The sequence below is a fragment of the Hyalella azteca genome, unplaced genomic scaffold (assembly GCF_000764305.2).
Source record: "Hyalella azteca isolate HAZT.00-mixed unplaced genomic scaffold, Hazt_2.0.2 contig10279, whole genome shotgun sequence".
Classification (NCBI taxonomy): Eukaryota; Metazoa; Arthropoda; class Malacostraca; order Amphipoda; family Hyalellidae; genus Hyalella; species Hyalella azteca.
In genome coordinates this window covers 184,228-201,281 of record NW_025940324.1, presented here as the reverse complement: position 1 = coordinate 201,281, position 17,054 = coordinate 184,228, and the positions used below count along the sequence as shown (strand labels likewise).

Below are 17,054 nucleotides of genomic sequence, written 5' to 3'. Positions count from 1 at the left end.
TATTTGCATCTGTCAATATCAAGAGCAACATGTCTGAATAGCACTAATAAGTAATAATATACTTTCATTCCGTTGAGAGGTAAAGAAGATTCATTGTCATTAACAACGTGAAAACTTGCGTTGTCGTGCTGCCAACAAGAATAAAACTGAGTTCTAACAAGAGAACCACCTTCTTGTGTTAGGGACGTCGAGTGTTTCAAATTATTAATATCCTTGAGCGCAGTTGAATTAATAGTATGATTTCGTTAGGTAAATGCCAGGTAGAGTGTGGGTAGATTACAATAATTACCGCTCGCCGGTTAAGTACATGCACGTATGTTCATCAAGAGGAGTGCGCGGGCTGGTTGCCCAAGTTTTAATACCTTCAATTATGCAGCAAGTGGACCAGAGGAGCAGGCTGTAAAAGAGGAAATACTTGTTGGGCTTTCAACAAATGCAAATGCAGAAAATTTCAGGACATGACCAAGCTCAGAGTGCGCATAGCGCAAATTGTATATACCGGCGCAAAAATACCAATTCATATTATTTTTCACGGAACTATTGTTGAAAATCACTTCATTTATTTTTATAAAGCATGAAGGCACACATTGAAAGGGGCCAAAAAACTATTGTTAGGGAACGCCTTTCAATATAATAATTTCATCAATAGTTTCGTTACATGTATTGTCATTTCGGTTTTTGAGCGAACTATGAAGTCACCTCGTGGAGACCCGCCATGTACCTTGTCATTGCTATATGTGATCGACCACAGAGGTGATCCCGGCCCCACTCATATGAGTTGTATAAATAAAGTGATTTTGCCGGAATATTCTTGTAAATAATTACAGATCGACAAAAATTTTTTAATTAGATGAGTTACGTTCATGCTCACAAAATGATGAAGACATCCCTATACCAGTAAATTTCACACAAACTTTCCTCAACCCAGACGAGATATTGCGTGCAGGCATCAATGGATGGTCATTAATTTGAATTAGGATGTTAGAACAATAGCTGCGTCATCGTCCATGGTTCAGAGACTCAAATTTTACCTCGCACTGTAGCTGCATCTTAAATAAATCCCTTAGTGATTATCCACGTGCCAAGCGTCATTTTTTAATCACACCTTTTCCAAATCCAGACTCATTATTTCACGGATTTGTATACCGTATGACCCGAAACAAGAATGACATCTTGCATCATTAAAGGTCTTTGTTGAAACTCAATAGAAGCTAGCTGAAATTAGTGGCAAAAGTTTCTTCGTCTTTTACGTTTCACATGCGTTTGAGGAGCGCAGTCGTGATTTGCAAAATAGTCCATCCATTCATCTCGTAAAAACGACGGTCTTGTTTATGGATTGTTGGAATAAAATCAAACTTTAGATGAAGATAAGTGAAGAAATTTGAACATACGCTCAGTGTTATTTGTCTCAAGCTTGAGGCATATTAAGATATTATAATTCTCGAACATGAGGAGTCATCAGGTTACCTGCGACTTGCCCCGTCAGTCAGCACAGCTGGAGCCCGAGCTGTAGGCTCAACAGGATTCCAGCTGGCCGAGGCGCTCAGCTGGCTACGGCTCAGTCGTGGCGCACGAGTCTGCAAAGAGGGCCGTATAAGGCATTAACCGGCCAATGGCCAGCCGCATTCCAGAGGCGCCCTTCGCACAATAAATAAAACATAAACGGAGTTTGTGGCGCCATCACATCATGGCATCTAGAATGCCATCTTGCCATGGCATCTGGAATGTCATCTTGCCATGGCATCTGGAATGTCATCTTGCCATGGCATCTGGAATGTCATCTTGCCATGGCATCTTCAGTGTCATTTTATCTTGGCACCCGAAGTGCTCTCGTGCCATGGCATCTGCATGCAGAGGCGCCCTTCGCACAATAAATAAAACATAAACGGAGTTTGTGGCGCCATCACATCATGGCATCTAGAATGTCATCTTGCCATGGCATCTGGAATGTCATCTTGCCATGGCATCTGGAATGTCATCTTGCCATGGCATCTGGAATGCCATCTTGCCATGGCATCTTCAGTGTCATTTTATCTTGGCACCCGAAGTGCTCTCGTGCCATGGCATCTGCATGTAGAGCCATCTTGCCATGGCATCTAGAGTGCCACAATGTAGTAGTGCCACAATGCAATGGCATCACGAGTGCTATCACACCACAGTATACAAATATTGCAGCGGCCAAAGGACGATTTCACAGAATAAATAACATCTCACAGCAATTCTATCGAGCCATGCCCAGTTCACATCGCACACGAATTAACTATTTGTCAAGGGATAATTTAAAAGTGGCTCGTCTTCCTGATAATCTTATCTAATGGTCTTTAATGAGACTTTTGTCCTCGTACGTTGATTTGCGTTGACATAATCGACTCTTCCTGACGCCGCTGCACCTCTCAGTTTGAGTAAAGGGTTATATGTTTTATTGTTATGTGGGATTATTTAAGTAAATAAAAAATGTCTCTCGTCTGATGATATACAACTTTCATGTCCGGATGAAGACACAGAATTCTTGATAAAAATGCTCAGAGAAATTAAGAGCAAAATGAACAATTTTTATTGCTGCCTCATTCCCGAACGCGACTAAAAGATCGTAAGTTCAGGTCTTCATAGTTAGGATTGAAACCGGTAGAATTCAATGAAAATGCATAGATTGACTATTTAAATTTTGAAATTAATGTATCATATATTTTCGAGAGTCTGGTGTTTAGACTCGGAAAAAAGACGAGAAGAACGTTCTGGAAGCCGGAGGAGGCGGACGGGGCTGAAGATCGGCGAGAAAACTCGAGCAGAAGTGAAGGAGGTGAGGATGGAAGGGTAAGGAGGGGGACGTCAGGGATCTAAGGCATTTAGGGGCCACGACCTTCCAATCTTGTGTGCTTTAAAAAAGTTCTTTGTTTTCTTTCTTTGGCGTCAGAATATTCATAGACGCGCAGTTGCAATTGAAAGAGAAGTGAGCAGACATGGGCAGGAATGAAACATGTTTAATTTTTGTGACGAGCTTTGTAGTGCGTGATATTAATAGTTTCTCGCGAGAAATACTAGCGAATATTTGGAAGGAAGCTGCATGTATCTCATGCAAATAAACAACTCGTGTGAAGGACGCATAGCTCAGAATTGTGGGAGATCTTGAACAGAGTTCGAAGGTTTCAACGAAAAATCAATAATTCAAACTTTTTGCTAAAAACTTAGGTTGTATTTATCGATTTCGAGGTTAAACGAATTCTGAGATATGTGTAGAAAATATTTTTATTCTGACCTCTTTCATTTGACGTATTGAAACGCAATCTTTGCAGGAGTTTATGAAGTTAGCAGGAGTTTATGAAGTTATTAAACCGATTATTAATAATGTTCTCGGTTGTAGAAAATGTTTTCCTTCCTCAAAAAAATTATAGGAAATCGAAAAGTTTATCTCTGAATATTGCATTAACTAATACCACAAATCTATGTTGACTAACTTAAATAGAATTAAAGTTATCTCGGCTAATCGTGCGATGATGCAAAGATCTTGCACATAATAAACTAGCTTCGCTGCTAAAATCTTGCCCAAGAAAATTTGTAATTGTGTCATATCTCCACGAATAATAAATGCGTTTTCCCTATTATATGTTTACAACGAAGTAGGTAAGATGATTAATAAAATTGAACGATTTTTTTCGTTTGTCACGTGCTTTCTTTCAGAATATTCAGCTCTCTTGCTCCTAACCTGAAAAGAGAAGACCTGCTGGAAATGTTTCGGCGACAGGAAGGAGTCGGTAGATAGGGGAGGAGTGGGTGGATAGGGAAGGAGTGGGTGGATAGGGGAGGAGTGAGTGGATAGGGGAGGAGTGGGTGGATAAGGGAGGAGTGGGTAGAAGTGGGTGCGTATAATGAGAAGAATGGGTGGGGGAAAAGGGTTGATGGGCGGGTGGATTAACTGTGATGCTCTGGTATGTATGAGTAAGAAAGCCAGGATGGAGATGCCGTGGGGTTAAATTGGTGGAAGCGATGAGCAATGTTTTATGAGGTTAGAGTTATTGGTAGCTCTGAGATGAGCTTTGGATGCAAAAACACAAACAATGAGATATTCACATTGTAGTTGCTGACGTTTGTAGATTAGCTTATGACAAGTGAGCTATTTTCGGAGTAAGAAATAACGACTGAGATATTTACAGAGTAAGTAACGCCATGACAACGAAGTTCTGATATTCTTTCGTCACATACAATGAAAATCAACGTATTGAAGGCATGAAGACTACGCATTGATAAGATGCGTAAAGAAACTGATGATGATAAAGAACTAAGATGATGCGTAAAGAAACGGAAAATTCGGAGAAATCATACCTACAGAAGCTCCAGTGATACATAATAAAATATTTCTTACGAGGCTGAAAATAATCTGTTTTCAGTCTTTGAGTGTAATACTCACGACTCCAAACGGCGTAGCAAAATGCGTGGGAACCGACGAGACCATGACGCTTATCTGAGCATCGGCTTTACAACTTTATTATTATTGTGATTGTTTCGTTTTAGGGTTCACTTTCAAATGCCCTACCAAAACCGCAATGCATTCATTCACGCAGGATCTCTAACGGGACTCAAGTTGCCCACTTGAGCTCATACGCAGCTCAACGCAGCACCTGCATCCTGGAGCTGACATTGCGTTCACGAGGTATAACTTCCCAGCGCTACAGTTGTAATTTCCCACACCCCCAATGTTTTAACTTCCATTTATTCTGATTATAACTATTCAGCGCTATTGATGTTTAATACAACTATGTTTTAACCTTTCTGATTATAACTCTTCAGCGCTATAGATCTTTAGTACAAAAATATTTAAACCTTCATGTATTTTAATTATAACTTTCCAGTGCTATATTTGTAACTTCCCACACCGCCGTACTGTTATCTCCATGTACTCAAACTATAACTTCCCAAAGCTATTGTTGGAACTAAACACACCTTATTTTGTTACCTTAGTGTATTTAATTTAAACCCCTCAGCACTCCTGCATTTTCACAGTATTTCTAACCTAATCGCTCAACAAGACCGGTGTTACTTTATCTTAATTTGTAATATTTTTGAGGTCTTATAAGAACAACGCGTTACACGTCACCCATCGTGATACCAATATTACTTCAAACAAGGTTATTACGATACGAAGTCCCAGAGTTATATATCTTTTAATACCCAACTTACTGAAGGTCACCAGTATGACCCAATTAGAATTTTCCCCAAACGTGATCCCGTTATAAAGTTTCCATGCGTAATCCTTATATAAGGAAACCCAGCGTGATTTAAATAAAGGGTTCTCCAGAATGAACTTGTTACAACGTCACCCAGCTTGATCCTCTTTTCCTCCCAGCATGATCCAGTCAAACGTTACCGAGAGTGGTCCTGTACAAACTGCACCCAGCGTAGTCCGGTTGGAAAATTTCCCCAAGTGATTTCGTCCTAACGTTACTCAGCGTGATCTAGTTCATTGTTATAGACTTCGTTCGCTATCCAGAAGCGGCGAAGTTGCACGTGCAATAATGTCAAGTGCCTTGCCAGGGCTGAAAGATCCTCACACTTAGTGCTCGCTCAAACAAGCCCGGCCATTGAGTTGAAGAATGGATGAGCCGTGCGTTCGCAAGGCCACTTGAGAAGCAATCATTTGAATCTAGATTATTTAATGCGATGACTAATAAGGACTGAGCTACTTATCTTCTAAAAAATTTCCACTGCAATGAGATATGACTGAGCGAGCAAAGGGTCCGTATATTAAAGAGATATACTCGACGACGGATGAGATGCAATCATTGACATGCATGAACACTGATCACAATCAATAGAAATCAACGTGCAGTATCAATGTGTTGTTGAAAATGAGCATTCATTCTTTGATGGAACAACTGGAGATAGTTAGCAATTTCAATTATTAACTGACCGATTCGAATTTCTTTCAGGACAACAAAGCTGCATCTGGTCCAATTACAAACATAATATTCTGATTATTAATCAACTCAAATGTCAGTATAATAACTCACCTTACCCACACTCTAATAAACCAATTTAAATAAGCAAGTCTGTTCTATGGTCGAACTTATGTTCGTCAATGCGTCGCTAGAAAAAATCCTCCAGGCCAATGGTCGCCTCCAGCCGTGGTTTTAGGGCTCCAACTCGCGTCTTGAGCTCGCTGATCACCGCAGGGTACTGATCTTATGGAACGCCATTCCAGTTTATCTATATTTAACCTAAGGCTTCTTTACTTCCTGTCGCAAAAGGATCGCATACGCTGGGCGGGTTCCCCCAAAGAAAAGGAACCTCCCAATCGTAGGGGCTTGGAGCAACGATCCTCCAAATAAATTTATCCTGTGAATGCGACTGTCGAGTTTTTCAATTCCATTTGTTATTATTCGTTTATAAAATTAGCTAATTAACTCTAATAGTATTGTAGAACTTATTACTAGTATGTACCAAGTAAAAATTGTTGATCGTTGCGCAGGAACAGTTGATTGTAATTAGAACTGAACACATGAAATATTTAATTTTATTTTTATCATCGTTACGAACACTGGCTGCTTCTCCACTTTATTAAAAGAAATTTCAATCACTTATAGAATAGAACAGAATAGAAGTGTCGGCACTGAAGAAATAGGCCCATGGCCTGTTGCCGATTCTTGAATTTTTCGTGACTTGATTCACAAGGGATCTAACCTTTGGAACCAGATCTTTCCATAACTGACAATTGATTGAGATGGCTGCTAGACTTATTGCCTGGTCCGTAATTTGCTAGACATTTTAAGACTGGACATATGCTCCTGCATAGCTTCGTCTAGTCTGTTCTTGAAGGCGTTCATACTCGGAGCGTCAACGATGCTATCAGGGAGGCGGTTCCACATGTCGGTGACTAGAAGCGAGAAGAAATGTTGTCGCATGGATGTGTTACAACGCAGTTTTTCCAAAGCATTCGTGGTGCAAGTGTTTCTACAAGTCACCTATGTGAAAAACAAGCAACGGAATAAAATTTCAACTACGGTACTGGAGTCCCTTATTCGGACCAAAAGCTATCTGCTCAGCCGCAACAAGTGATCACACCCGAAATGTTAGATTAATGCATTATGCAAGCATGTACGTAAATAAGCAAAATGAAGATGACCAGTTTCCGTGGCTTGCTCATGTTGAGCGAAGAAGAAAAAGTGCCACCATGACACTGATAAAAAAAAAGGAACAAGTGTCAATGTAATCAAACACAGGAAAAGAAAACTGTCAAAATGTTCCAAACAGAGGGGAAAAAATATAGCGTGTTCAATTTGGCTAATTATCGTACTGCACAGTACATAAGGTAATTTTTTTTCTAACCAACGTTTCTGACGAATAGTTTTATAAAATTTGGAAGTATTAGTCTTTTTTTGAATGATAGAATTTCTGGTATATTTATGGTATTTTGAGCTAGGCAATCTGGTATTCTCGCCAAGAAAAAACCTGGCAACACTGGTGGTTAGTGACTTAGTGCCACCAGGTAGAGGTTAGTGTCTCCAGGTGAGTGGTTACTGGTTAGTGCCCCAGGGGCCAGCCTGCCAGGTGAGTGGTTACTGCCTACTGGTTAGTGTCCCCAGGTGAGTGGTTAGTGCCCCCAGGTGAGTGGTTTGTGCTCCAGGTAGTGGCTAGTGTCCCCAGGGCCCAGGTGAGTGGTTAAAGCCCCAGGTGAGTGGCTAGTGAAGTGTCCCCACTCCCCAGGTTCCTGAGCCTGGAGTGGGGCCTTCTGCCCTGTAGTGGGGCTTTCTGCCTTGGAGTGGGGCTATCTGCCCTGGAGTGGGACTATCTGCCCTGTAGTGGGGCTATCTGCCCAGTCTAATTGACTGCCCTGGAGTGCAGGAGTTGGGCTTTCTGCCCTGGAGTGGTGCTCTCTGCCCCAGTGTGGTCTCCACTTTAGTGGCCCCATTCTGTAGCCCTTCAGCGGTTCAGCCATTGAGAAATCTTGAGTTTTTTGAAGACACCTAATTTTGTACCTGAAAACAAAATTCAGTTAAATTCCTTGAACTGTTCTCAGTGTTCTGCCATGCTGCCATGGGGCTGCATTGAACCAGTTTACAGAGGCTCCCATAAATTCCAATTAAAGAAAAAGGGCTGGCTTTACCAGCGGCTAAGCAGCCTAGGTAGTAGGTACGTACTGGGTATTAGGGTCCATAGAGCACAGAGATGTAGGATGCCTTCAGTTATAGAAAATCAACCTATTCAATTTCAACCCGGCATTTTAGAGCTGCTTCATAATTTGTCATTAAATTCATTTAGTTTATTGTAACTTTATTTTGTTTCATTACTTTCCTATATTACCTATATCAGTTATAATCAGTATATGTCAATATCTTAAAGCTGAAGGCAGTGAGAGGCACTTGCCCCATGTAAATGATGTGAGCATTGCCTGGTGCTAATGGCATAGAAGGATTTTTTTTCCCTTTCTTGAGTTCATTTTTGATTTGTATAACAATAAGTAGCCTGGGTCATTCCATGCTATTGCCCATTGCCAAGTGGTCTAACCCTCTCCACCATCATGTTCTCCAATTTTCTTCAAATTTTAACTGTAGCACTAGTGAAGTGCTAAACTAAGTTTTCCAGAATATAAGGCCTCTAGCTGCAATAGTTGCTGATCTAGACGCCCTGATCTGAAGCCAGTCTGTATAGTATGGCCTTTCAGCTCAAGATATTAGCTTGAGGCTCATTTTGGGATGTTTGCCAGCATGTCAAGAAAACAAGTAACCAGTATATTTGCTAGAAAAACTAAAGTGCATCTCTGACTGATGCCTGATGATCGATACTGACGCATGCCTCATGATCGATTTGGCCAATGCCTGATAAGGATGCACGCACTTGCATGATCGATGCAGCTGTTGCTCAATGATCAACATAGATGCCTACGCTTTATGATCAATGATTGACATGCATGCACGCATTTTACAATTGATGTGGCTGTCGCTCACGCTTCGTGGACAATGCGGTATGATTGACATGGATGCACACATTTTACAATTGATGTGGCCTATGCCCAATGATTGATTCCGACACTCCACGAACGATGCGGCATGATTGACACGGATGCAGGCATTTTACGATCGATGTGACCAATGCCCAATGATTGATTCCAACATTGGCACTTTGCAAGCAATGCGGCATGATTGACATGGATGCACTCATTTTACGATTAATGTGGCCGATGCCCAATAATCGATTCTGACGTTCACGATTTGTGAATCTTGGTCTGCCATGATCATACCTAGGCATCTTTGGGGCAAGAAAGTTGGCATCCTCAACTTATGTTGTGCCAGATTGCTTCTTTTACTGTCCAGGCTCATGCTACAACTTCCTGCCTTGGGGCGACATGGATGCATCTTAAAAGCTCCCATTAAACGACAACTAGAAAGAAAAAGAAGGATGTAGGACGTAGGAGTTTGCAGCTGAAGCTGAACTATCACATTAAGAATTAGTTAGATTGGTTCTCTGCCTAGGGGCTTTGGGCCTAAATGGAAATAACTCTACTTTAGATGGATTTGTATGCCTGTTAATGAACTTTGCTGGTGGGTTAGGCAGCAAAATTTCCACTTATTCTGCAGGATGCACAAAGAAATAAATGAATTAAAATAGAACTCCACAGTGCAATCCGGCATAACTAAAAGAAACGGGATATTAGTTGTATTAATATGCCTGTTCAAACTATGTTGCATGCTTTTTAAGCAAAAAATTGCCACTATATCAGCAGATAGTTGATGCCTAACAATCCAATCTAGAAACTTCAGATTGGGCAATAGCTGCTACCAATACTCTTCAATTTATGCTTACTATGAGACTATGAGCAATGTTATAACATTCTTAGTTATTAGCTTTAGTTTAACTGACTAGAATTTGTGGTTGTGGATGGATGCTAACACTTATAATGCTATTTATGTATTTTCTACTAGCAAGGTTAGCAATAACCAAATGCCTAATTTCAGAAATTTGAGGTGAGCAGAAGTGTAGAATTGACCTTTTTGTCTTTGTAAAAATTGCTTCAGTTTACCTTAAATTCATTCTTATTCTTTGATCCTTCACAGATAAGTTCACAGGTATTTTGTTCCTTGAGAGGAAAAAACTCCCTCATTTACTTTATTAATTTTTCTTGATTAAAGTGGTCAGAAAACTGAAAAAAGCTTCAGGCTGTGCCAGCAGCCAGACATGGAATATACCTAGGTATCTATCTAATTTCTGAGCCACAAATTGAGCTTACTCACTATTTTAGTAGCTATAAGATTCCTGCCTAAATTTGCAATGTATGACCTTTGGGTACCGTTAAATGGGTAACTTTGACCACTTTTTTTTCAAAATGACGCCATTTTTTTTACTAGATAAGTTAAACTTAAATTGAAACATGCAAAATACAGGTCTATACTCTAGCTTTACTCACCATAAATTGCTGGCTCCTGCCTCTCATAGTTTTGATGTAATTTCAAAAAAAGTGATGGTCTTTGTTACCCCAGCTCTTGGGGTTTCTTTGATGGGGTGGTAAAATCAATTTTATTTTTTGGTAAAATAACTTCAAATAACTCCAGGTTTTGGTGCATTGTAGTAGAACTCTTCTAGTTACACATGCAAATGACAAATTTGTGGGAAGTGTCATAGTTTGCAAATTGGGGGAGCTGCCCCCCAATGGGCGAAATGTGACCACCTAATGGCAGCCGTGACAAGGTAACATTGACCAGCTTGGAAATTAAGTTAAAATTACCATATATAAGACTCTGTAGAGTCTGAAACAAAGAAAAAAGCATTTATAGGTGTATCAAACATAAAATATGTTATATAGGTGCCTATGGTAATTTCAACTTGATTTCCAAGCCGGTCAATGTTACCCTGTCACGGCTGCCATTAGGTGGTCAAAGTTCCCCCATTGGGGGGCGGCACCCCCCATTTGCAAACTATGACACTTTCCTAAAATTTGTCTTTTGCATATGTAACTAGAAGAGTTCTACTACAATGCATCAATACAAAATGAGTTATTTTACCAAAAAATAAAAAAATTGGAGGGGGTACTCTGACAGGCTTTAAATAATAGCTCTTTTTTGTGGGTCACATTATTAATTTTTTAACCTATTAGATGCAAACTTTTTAAATCTCTCTATTGTGTTACGTAGCCTCAGTATTAGGCCTTTGATGGCCATTGACAAAATTTTTCTATGTCAAATCGTTTTTGAGTTTTGGGTGTTTTTGTTAAAAAAACAAAAAGTGGTCAAAGTTACCCTGCCGGTCAAAGAAACCCCATTTTATGGTATAGGTTACTATAATGATAATGTGCAATGGAGAATCTTAAGTGTGATTCATTTTGAAGTCAGACACTTTAAGTGAACTTTAGACAAGATAATTTATGAAGGCAGTTTTTCATCTGACATTCATGTGATTTGGAAAAAATCTTCCTGGTATTCTATTCATGTTTATGATAATCTTTAGCTTATTTTATATACTGTACTGAAGCTCTTAGTCAGGCCTTTCAATTTGACTTTTATAATAATGTATGAATGAGGTAGTATTTGTTCTATTCTGAAATATATTACCTTTAACTATCTCTTCTTTATATTTCCAGGTGACTCATAATTATGTTGGGATAAGAGACTATACCTTCAATAATAATTTCTTACCAAAAATTTGAAAGTTACTAATTAAAGAAGCTATTCAGTAGTTGATTAGTAATTGGGTTGCTGTTTTAAATAATCCAGCAGTATGATTCCTAGAGGTGTAAGTTTTTCAGTTCTAAGAGATACTTTTGTTCAATGGTCCTCATCAGCTAGACTCAAACATTCACATTTCTTGCTTGGATTTCCTCCTGAGAAGTATTTCTTGGGAAATTCACAGGTAACTTATGATGCTTGACATATAAAAATTGTATTGGCTTATTCATTACTATGATTACTATGATATGAGATATGAGCTATGTACATTGTAAAGATAATATCTAAGATCACAAGTTTTATTTTGATGATTATGTTGTATTTTTCTAATAGTTCAGTAACTTCCCAGTGAAGAATAATTTCCAATAGCTATGAAACTCATGATTTTGTAATTATTTTTAGTGCCAGAAATTACTTTATAATTTGACAGCAACCATTAATTTGCTGTGATTCTTTTATTTGCCATAACTGAACCTTTAAGACCACTCCTAAATTTGTTGTACTTTATTTTTGTACAAATTTTTAGTCTTGAGATTTTTGTTCCAAGAAAAAACTTTTATTGGCCTGGCCTATCTTTGAACATGGTTTATTTTGCATTGAAAAATTGAAATTTGCAATCAATTTAGTTGACAGGTTTTCATAAATTCTGCCTCTTGATGATCCCTAAAAACCTTGAATAGGTGGTGTGCAGTTTCCAGAAAAAGAGTCAAATGTTGGTCAAATTTAATGGCCATTATTTCTGGTCTATTTAAATGAATAATATAGATAATATATGAGATTTCTGCCCATTGTGCAGCTGTATTTACTGGTTCCAGTTCAACCTAAACTATTTGGGTGGTACAGTCACTTTATTCAAATTTTTATTTTTGACAGATCTTGTCATCATGTCGGCACTTTTGCAGTGCTGCAACTCCTAGAAAAAGTGGCTCCATTGTACAAAAAAATCACTGTAATGTGGGAACAATTGGTAAGTGATGAACCTTGCTTGCAATTAGAACTATTGAATTAAATTTGCTACAAAACAACAACAAGCTGCTACAAAAATTTGTTCCAGTGTTTTGTTTTTCTTATAATGCTCCAAATTTATTTAATTGTGATGGAAAGTCATGATAATCATTTTGAGTGTGTGCTGCTTACTTTGTGGTTGTAAGTTTTGCAGGGGCAACTTATCCAGTCTTCACATATATTACTGAATTTCTTAGGTCATGTTGACCACGGAAAAACAACTCTAACCTCAGCAATCACGGCCGTGCTTGCCAAGTGTGGCCAAGCAGAATTCACTCCTTACGATAAAATTGATCAAGCCCCGGCTGAACGCGCCCGTGGCATCACTATCAACACTGCACATGTTGGATATAGGACTGAAAAAAGGTGTTTGTACTGCATAGCCTTCATATTTCTGCTCATCCTTAGTTTATTTGAAATTTTAATTATTTTATGCATTTAGTTACCTAACTTGAAAACCCTCAATTGATTTGTTACTTTTTTCTGTGGCAGTACAAAAGATAATTTATAATTCACCCGTATTGAGGAAGTGTCTAGAACTTATTGATTTTAGTTCTCAGAATGTCTTCCTAATGAATATTGTGAAGAGGTTTTCCAATGCTCAAATACTTCAAGTTCAGGGTTTTAAAATTAAAACAATCACATATATTCAGCTTGACTTGCCTAACTGAGATGACATTTCTATGTGCAGAACATATGCTCACACAGACTGTCCTGGTCATATGGACTTCATTAAGAATATGATTGCTGGCACAGCACAGATGGACGCGGCTATTGTTATAGTGGCTGCTACTGATGGGCCCATGCCACAGACTCGGGAGCATCTCATGCTTGCTAAGCAAATTGGGCTCAATAAAGTGGTGGTATTCGTTAATAAAGTGAGTGAGTGTCATGGAGTTCAACACTAAAGCCCTCTGACTGAATGTTTGCCAAATATATATATATATATATTGCATTGATGATTTTTACACAACATGAATTTTTTGCTAGTCACCTAAAGTTGCTAATGTGAATTTCATACCAATATTTGTGATTATGATTATAAATGCTCTATTTTGTATATTTTAGTGCGAGATAGTGGATAAAGATGTGCTGGAGCTGGTGGAAATAGAGATGCGTGAGCTGCTTGACCATTATGGCTTCAAATCTGATGACACGCCATTTATTTTTGGCTCAGCATTGCTAGCTCTCAAGGTGAGAGTATACCTAGTGTTTAATTTTGATTCTAGTCTGCAGTATATTTTTCAACTTTTAGTTCAAATTAACATTTAAATTTAAACTTTTAGTTCAATTAAACATATAAGTTTAAATTTTTCAACATGTAAACAACATGTAAAAATATGCATATATCGTCTCTATACATGTATATATTTTCATGTAACGTAAAAACATGTAAACAACATGTAAATTTAAATCTAAACGCACTTTTTTCTCCGAAAAATATTTGGAAGCAGGCTGAATTATGTTGGATTATATAATGCTTGAACATACCGGAACTGATATGTTAATGGTAAGATTATATATTTAATAGAATATTCAATATTTATGACTGTTGATAGTTTGGTTAATCAGTATGTAATAACTATAATTTCTCATATTATGAAGTTAAGAGTGTATTAGGTTCGACAGATTTTTTACATACAAAAACCTACTAAGTTCCATCCTTATAGGATTCCATCATTGTATTCAATAAGCTGGCAATGAAAAACTAGAGAGTTTTTTTAATTTTTCATTTTCTTTTATGAATTTTTCATTATATCTGGTCATAAGCTTTTGAATAATATTTTGTAATTTATCTTAGTGTACCGGTACCCAAGTTGTTAAACGAATTAAATTGTTGTTCAAATATCAATATCAAGTTTTGTCAATTTACTACAGGGCGACACGGAGAGCGAGTATGGGGAGAAGAGCATCCACAGACTCATGCAAGCCCTTGATGACCACGTTGAGCCTCCTGTGCGAGATCTCAATGTGCCCTTCTTCCTCCCCGTCAGCAGGTGCTTCTTCATGGAGAACTATAATCATTAGTTTTTATTACTTTTTAGCTCCTCCTTGAATCTTTTGTTTCACTTCACCATGATAATTTTGCAGTCGTGTCGACTATTGGTGTTGATTGTTTATGCAATAGAATCAACAAGAGCTCAACATTCGACTGAAAATGTTGTAATGCGTTTTTCTTTTGTTTGAGGATGTGGTTATCTGCCAACAGGGTTATTTCTTAAACTCTTATTACCTACATCAAAAATTCCAATTTTTCTGTAACATAAAGTAAAAGTATCATCTTTACACGAAGTTAATATCAACTTTCATCAGTGTTGTTATGAACCAATTATCATAACCATCTCTTGTTTGAAAATATTCAGTACCGTGACAGTTCCCAACCGTGGCACGGTCTTGGTGGGCACAATGAAGCGTGGTGTCCTTAGGAAGGGCCAAGATGCCGAGCTCATCGGCTACGACCGTCGCCAAAAGACCCGTATCACTGGCATGCAGGTGCGATGTACGTATGTATGCTGATGGTTACAAGCTCATTACAAAATTCTCCTCAAACGTGAACCTAATTCCAATAAAACTAACCTGGATGAAACTAGGTACTGTTCCAAGAGCTAGATATTCAACTTACCAAGAGCATACCAGGGGAAACACTAATTCTGTGATCTCATTAGGGAACAGAATATCATCATGTTAGTGCTGCTGTATGCTTATGTTCCCAATGTAAATGTCACTGTCATGTAATTTCGTTCTGTCACTTCCGTCGTGTCACGGAAGTGACATGACGTCTGCAAAGTGATGAGGAGATCCAAGTCAAAGGACATCTGCGGTAGAGTTGATTTTTTTAAAATAAATTTATATCTTCTTGTGAAAATTCATAAAAATGGTAATTTTAAAACAATTGTGGATTAGTATAAACTTTGATCTATTGTATTCGATGTGCTTGAAGGTTTTCCACAAAGACGTTGACTCTTGCCAAGCTGGTGAGAACGTTGGAGTGATTGCCAAGGGCATCAAGAAGGACATGGTGGATCGTGGCATGGCTCTGGTGCCTCTGAAAAGCATGTCTCTGCACAACAGGTGCGGTAGCCTGCGACCATCTTTGTGGAGTCTACATTAATAGAGAATTGCTTGAGACATTGTATTTATTTTTTTTTTCATTCAATTTCTCTAATTATCGTTCATTCGAAATAAATATATAATACGGGTTTATTTTGCCTGCCATTTATAGATTTATCTTCCGCAAATTGTGTGGATTGTAACCATAACGCAATGTATGCTTTCTCCGACTAATCAATGATTTTCAGTCAAATCCTAAGCCCCCTACTGCTTGACAAAGATTTCAGTCATTTGGGTAATGGTGAACTTAGAGTCTTATCATTCCGCATTGTCACTTACAAATCTCGTGATGAAACGGATGTAGTATTGAACGATTTTTGTTGTTATTATATGTGATTTCCAAGTCCCTGGTTTTCTGCTAGTAAATGCATGAATCATTTCTAGGTTTGAGGCTACAATTTATTTATTATCCGCTGATGAGGGAGGTCGTCAGAAAGCCTTGCCGGCACGCTACATCCAGATGCTCCACATCGACACGTGGTGCATGTCATGCAGATTTGATCTCCCTCCCAAGATTGAACTTATGATGCCTGGTACGAATGATACACCGGAACCATGCTTTTCCTTGCACTACGAACAAAGAAAATATGGCTTTATGATAGATTTTCTATTGAACATTTCCAATTTTAAAAAAGGATAAGAGATTTTGCTTTCCAATTGCGTGCATCATTGAGACGATTGACCATACATTTAGTTTTTAAACAATCAGCCAACTGATTAGATTTAATTATCCAATCGGCTATAACAAATCGCCTAGTGTGTGGATGAACTAACGCTTGTCTTGCGTGCGCAGGCGAGCAAGGCGTCGTGCACGGCACGCTGCTGTGCCAGATGCCCATCACTATCGGCATGACGTTCACCGTACGGGAGGCGAAGAGCACAATAGCGACGGGTGTCATCACTAAGTTGTTGCCTAGCGTCGACGTGCCGAAACGTATGCTAGTGCTTGTTGATTTCAACAGAGTAGTGCCTAATAAATAGTAATTGTACAGTACCTGATAATTTTTTCATGCTCGGGATCAATTTTCGTTTATCAGAGAGTTAGCCCAAATGAGGCGAAAGGAATCTAACGTATTTTGAAGTGCAGTATAACTTGCAAGAATGGCGGATGAACGCTACTCGCTTGGCTGAGGCGTTTAAATGCGCATTGTCAACAACTCTAGCGTGTATTTTTCCCTGGAGGCTAATGCAAGTAATTGTCTGGCATTGTCTGGATTTATTTCCTCAAGATGATCGGATGGTTCAATTTCTTGACAGACGTAACTTGATGTAATGGAAGGATCAATA

General features: G+C 38.7%; 1 protein-coding gene across 1 annotated transcript; it reads left to right on the top strand.

Moving 5' to 3' along the window:
* The first annotated feature begins 11,565 nt into the window (after positions 1 to 11,565).
* On the top strand, positions 11,566 to 16,973 carry LOC108673452 (elongation factor Tu). The gene is made up of 10 exons (XM_018161289.2): positions 11,566 to 11,835; positions 12,525 to 12,618; positions 12,854 to 13,022; positions 13,348 to 13,534; positions 13,725 to 13,850; positions 14,535 to 14,653; positions 15,020 to 15,149; positions 15,598 to 15,728; positions 16,152 to 16,300; positions 16,561 to 16,973. The coding sequence occupies exons 1-10, from the start codon at positions 11,704 to 11,706 to the stop codon at positions 16,746 to 16,748; spliced, it is 1,425 nt and encodes a 474-aa protein (XP_018016778.1). The 5' UTR covers positions 11,566 to 11,703; the 3' UTR covers positions 16,749 to 16,973.
* The last annotated feature ends 81 nt before the right edge of the window (positions 16,974 to 17,054 follow it).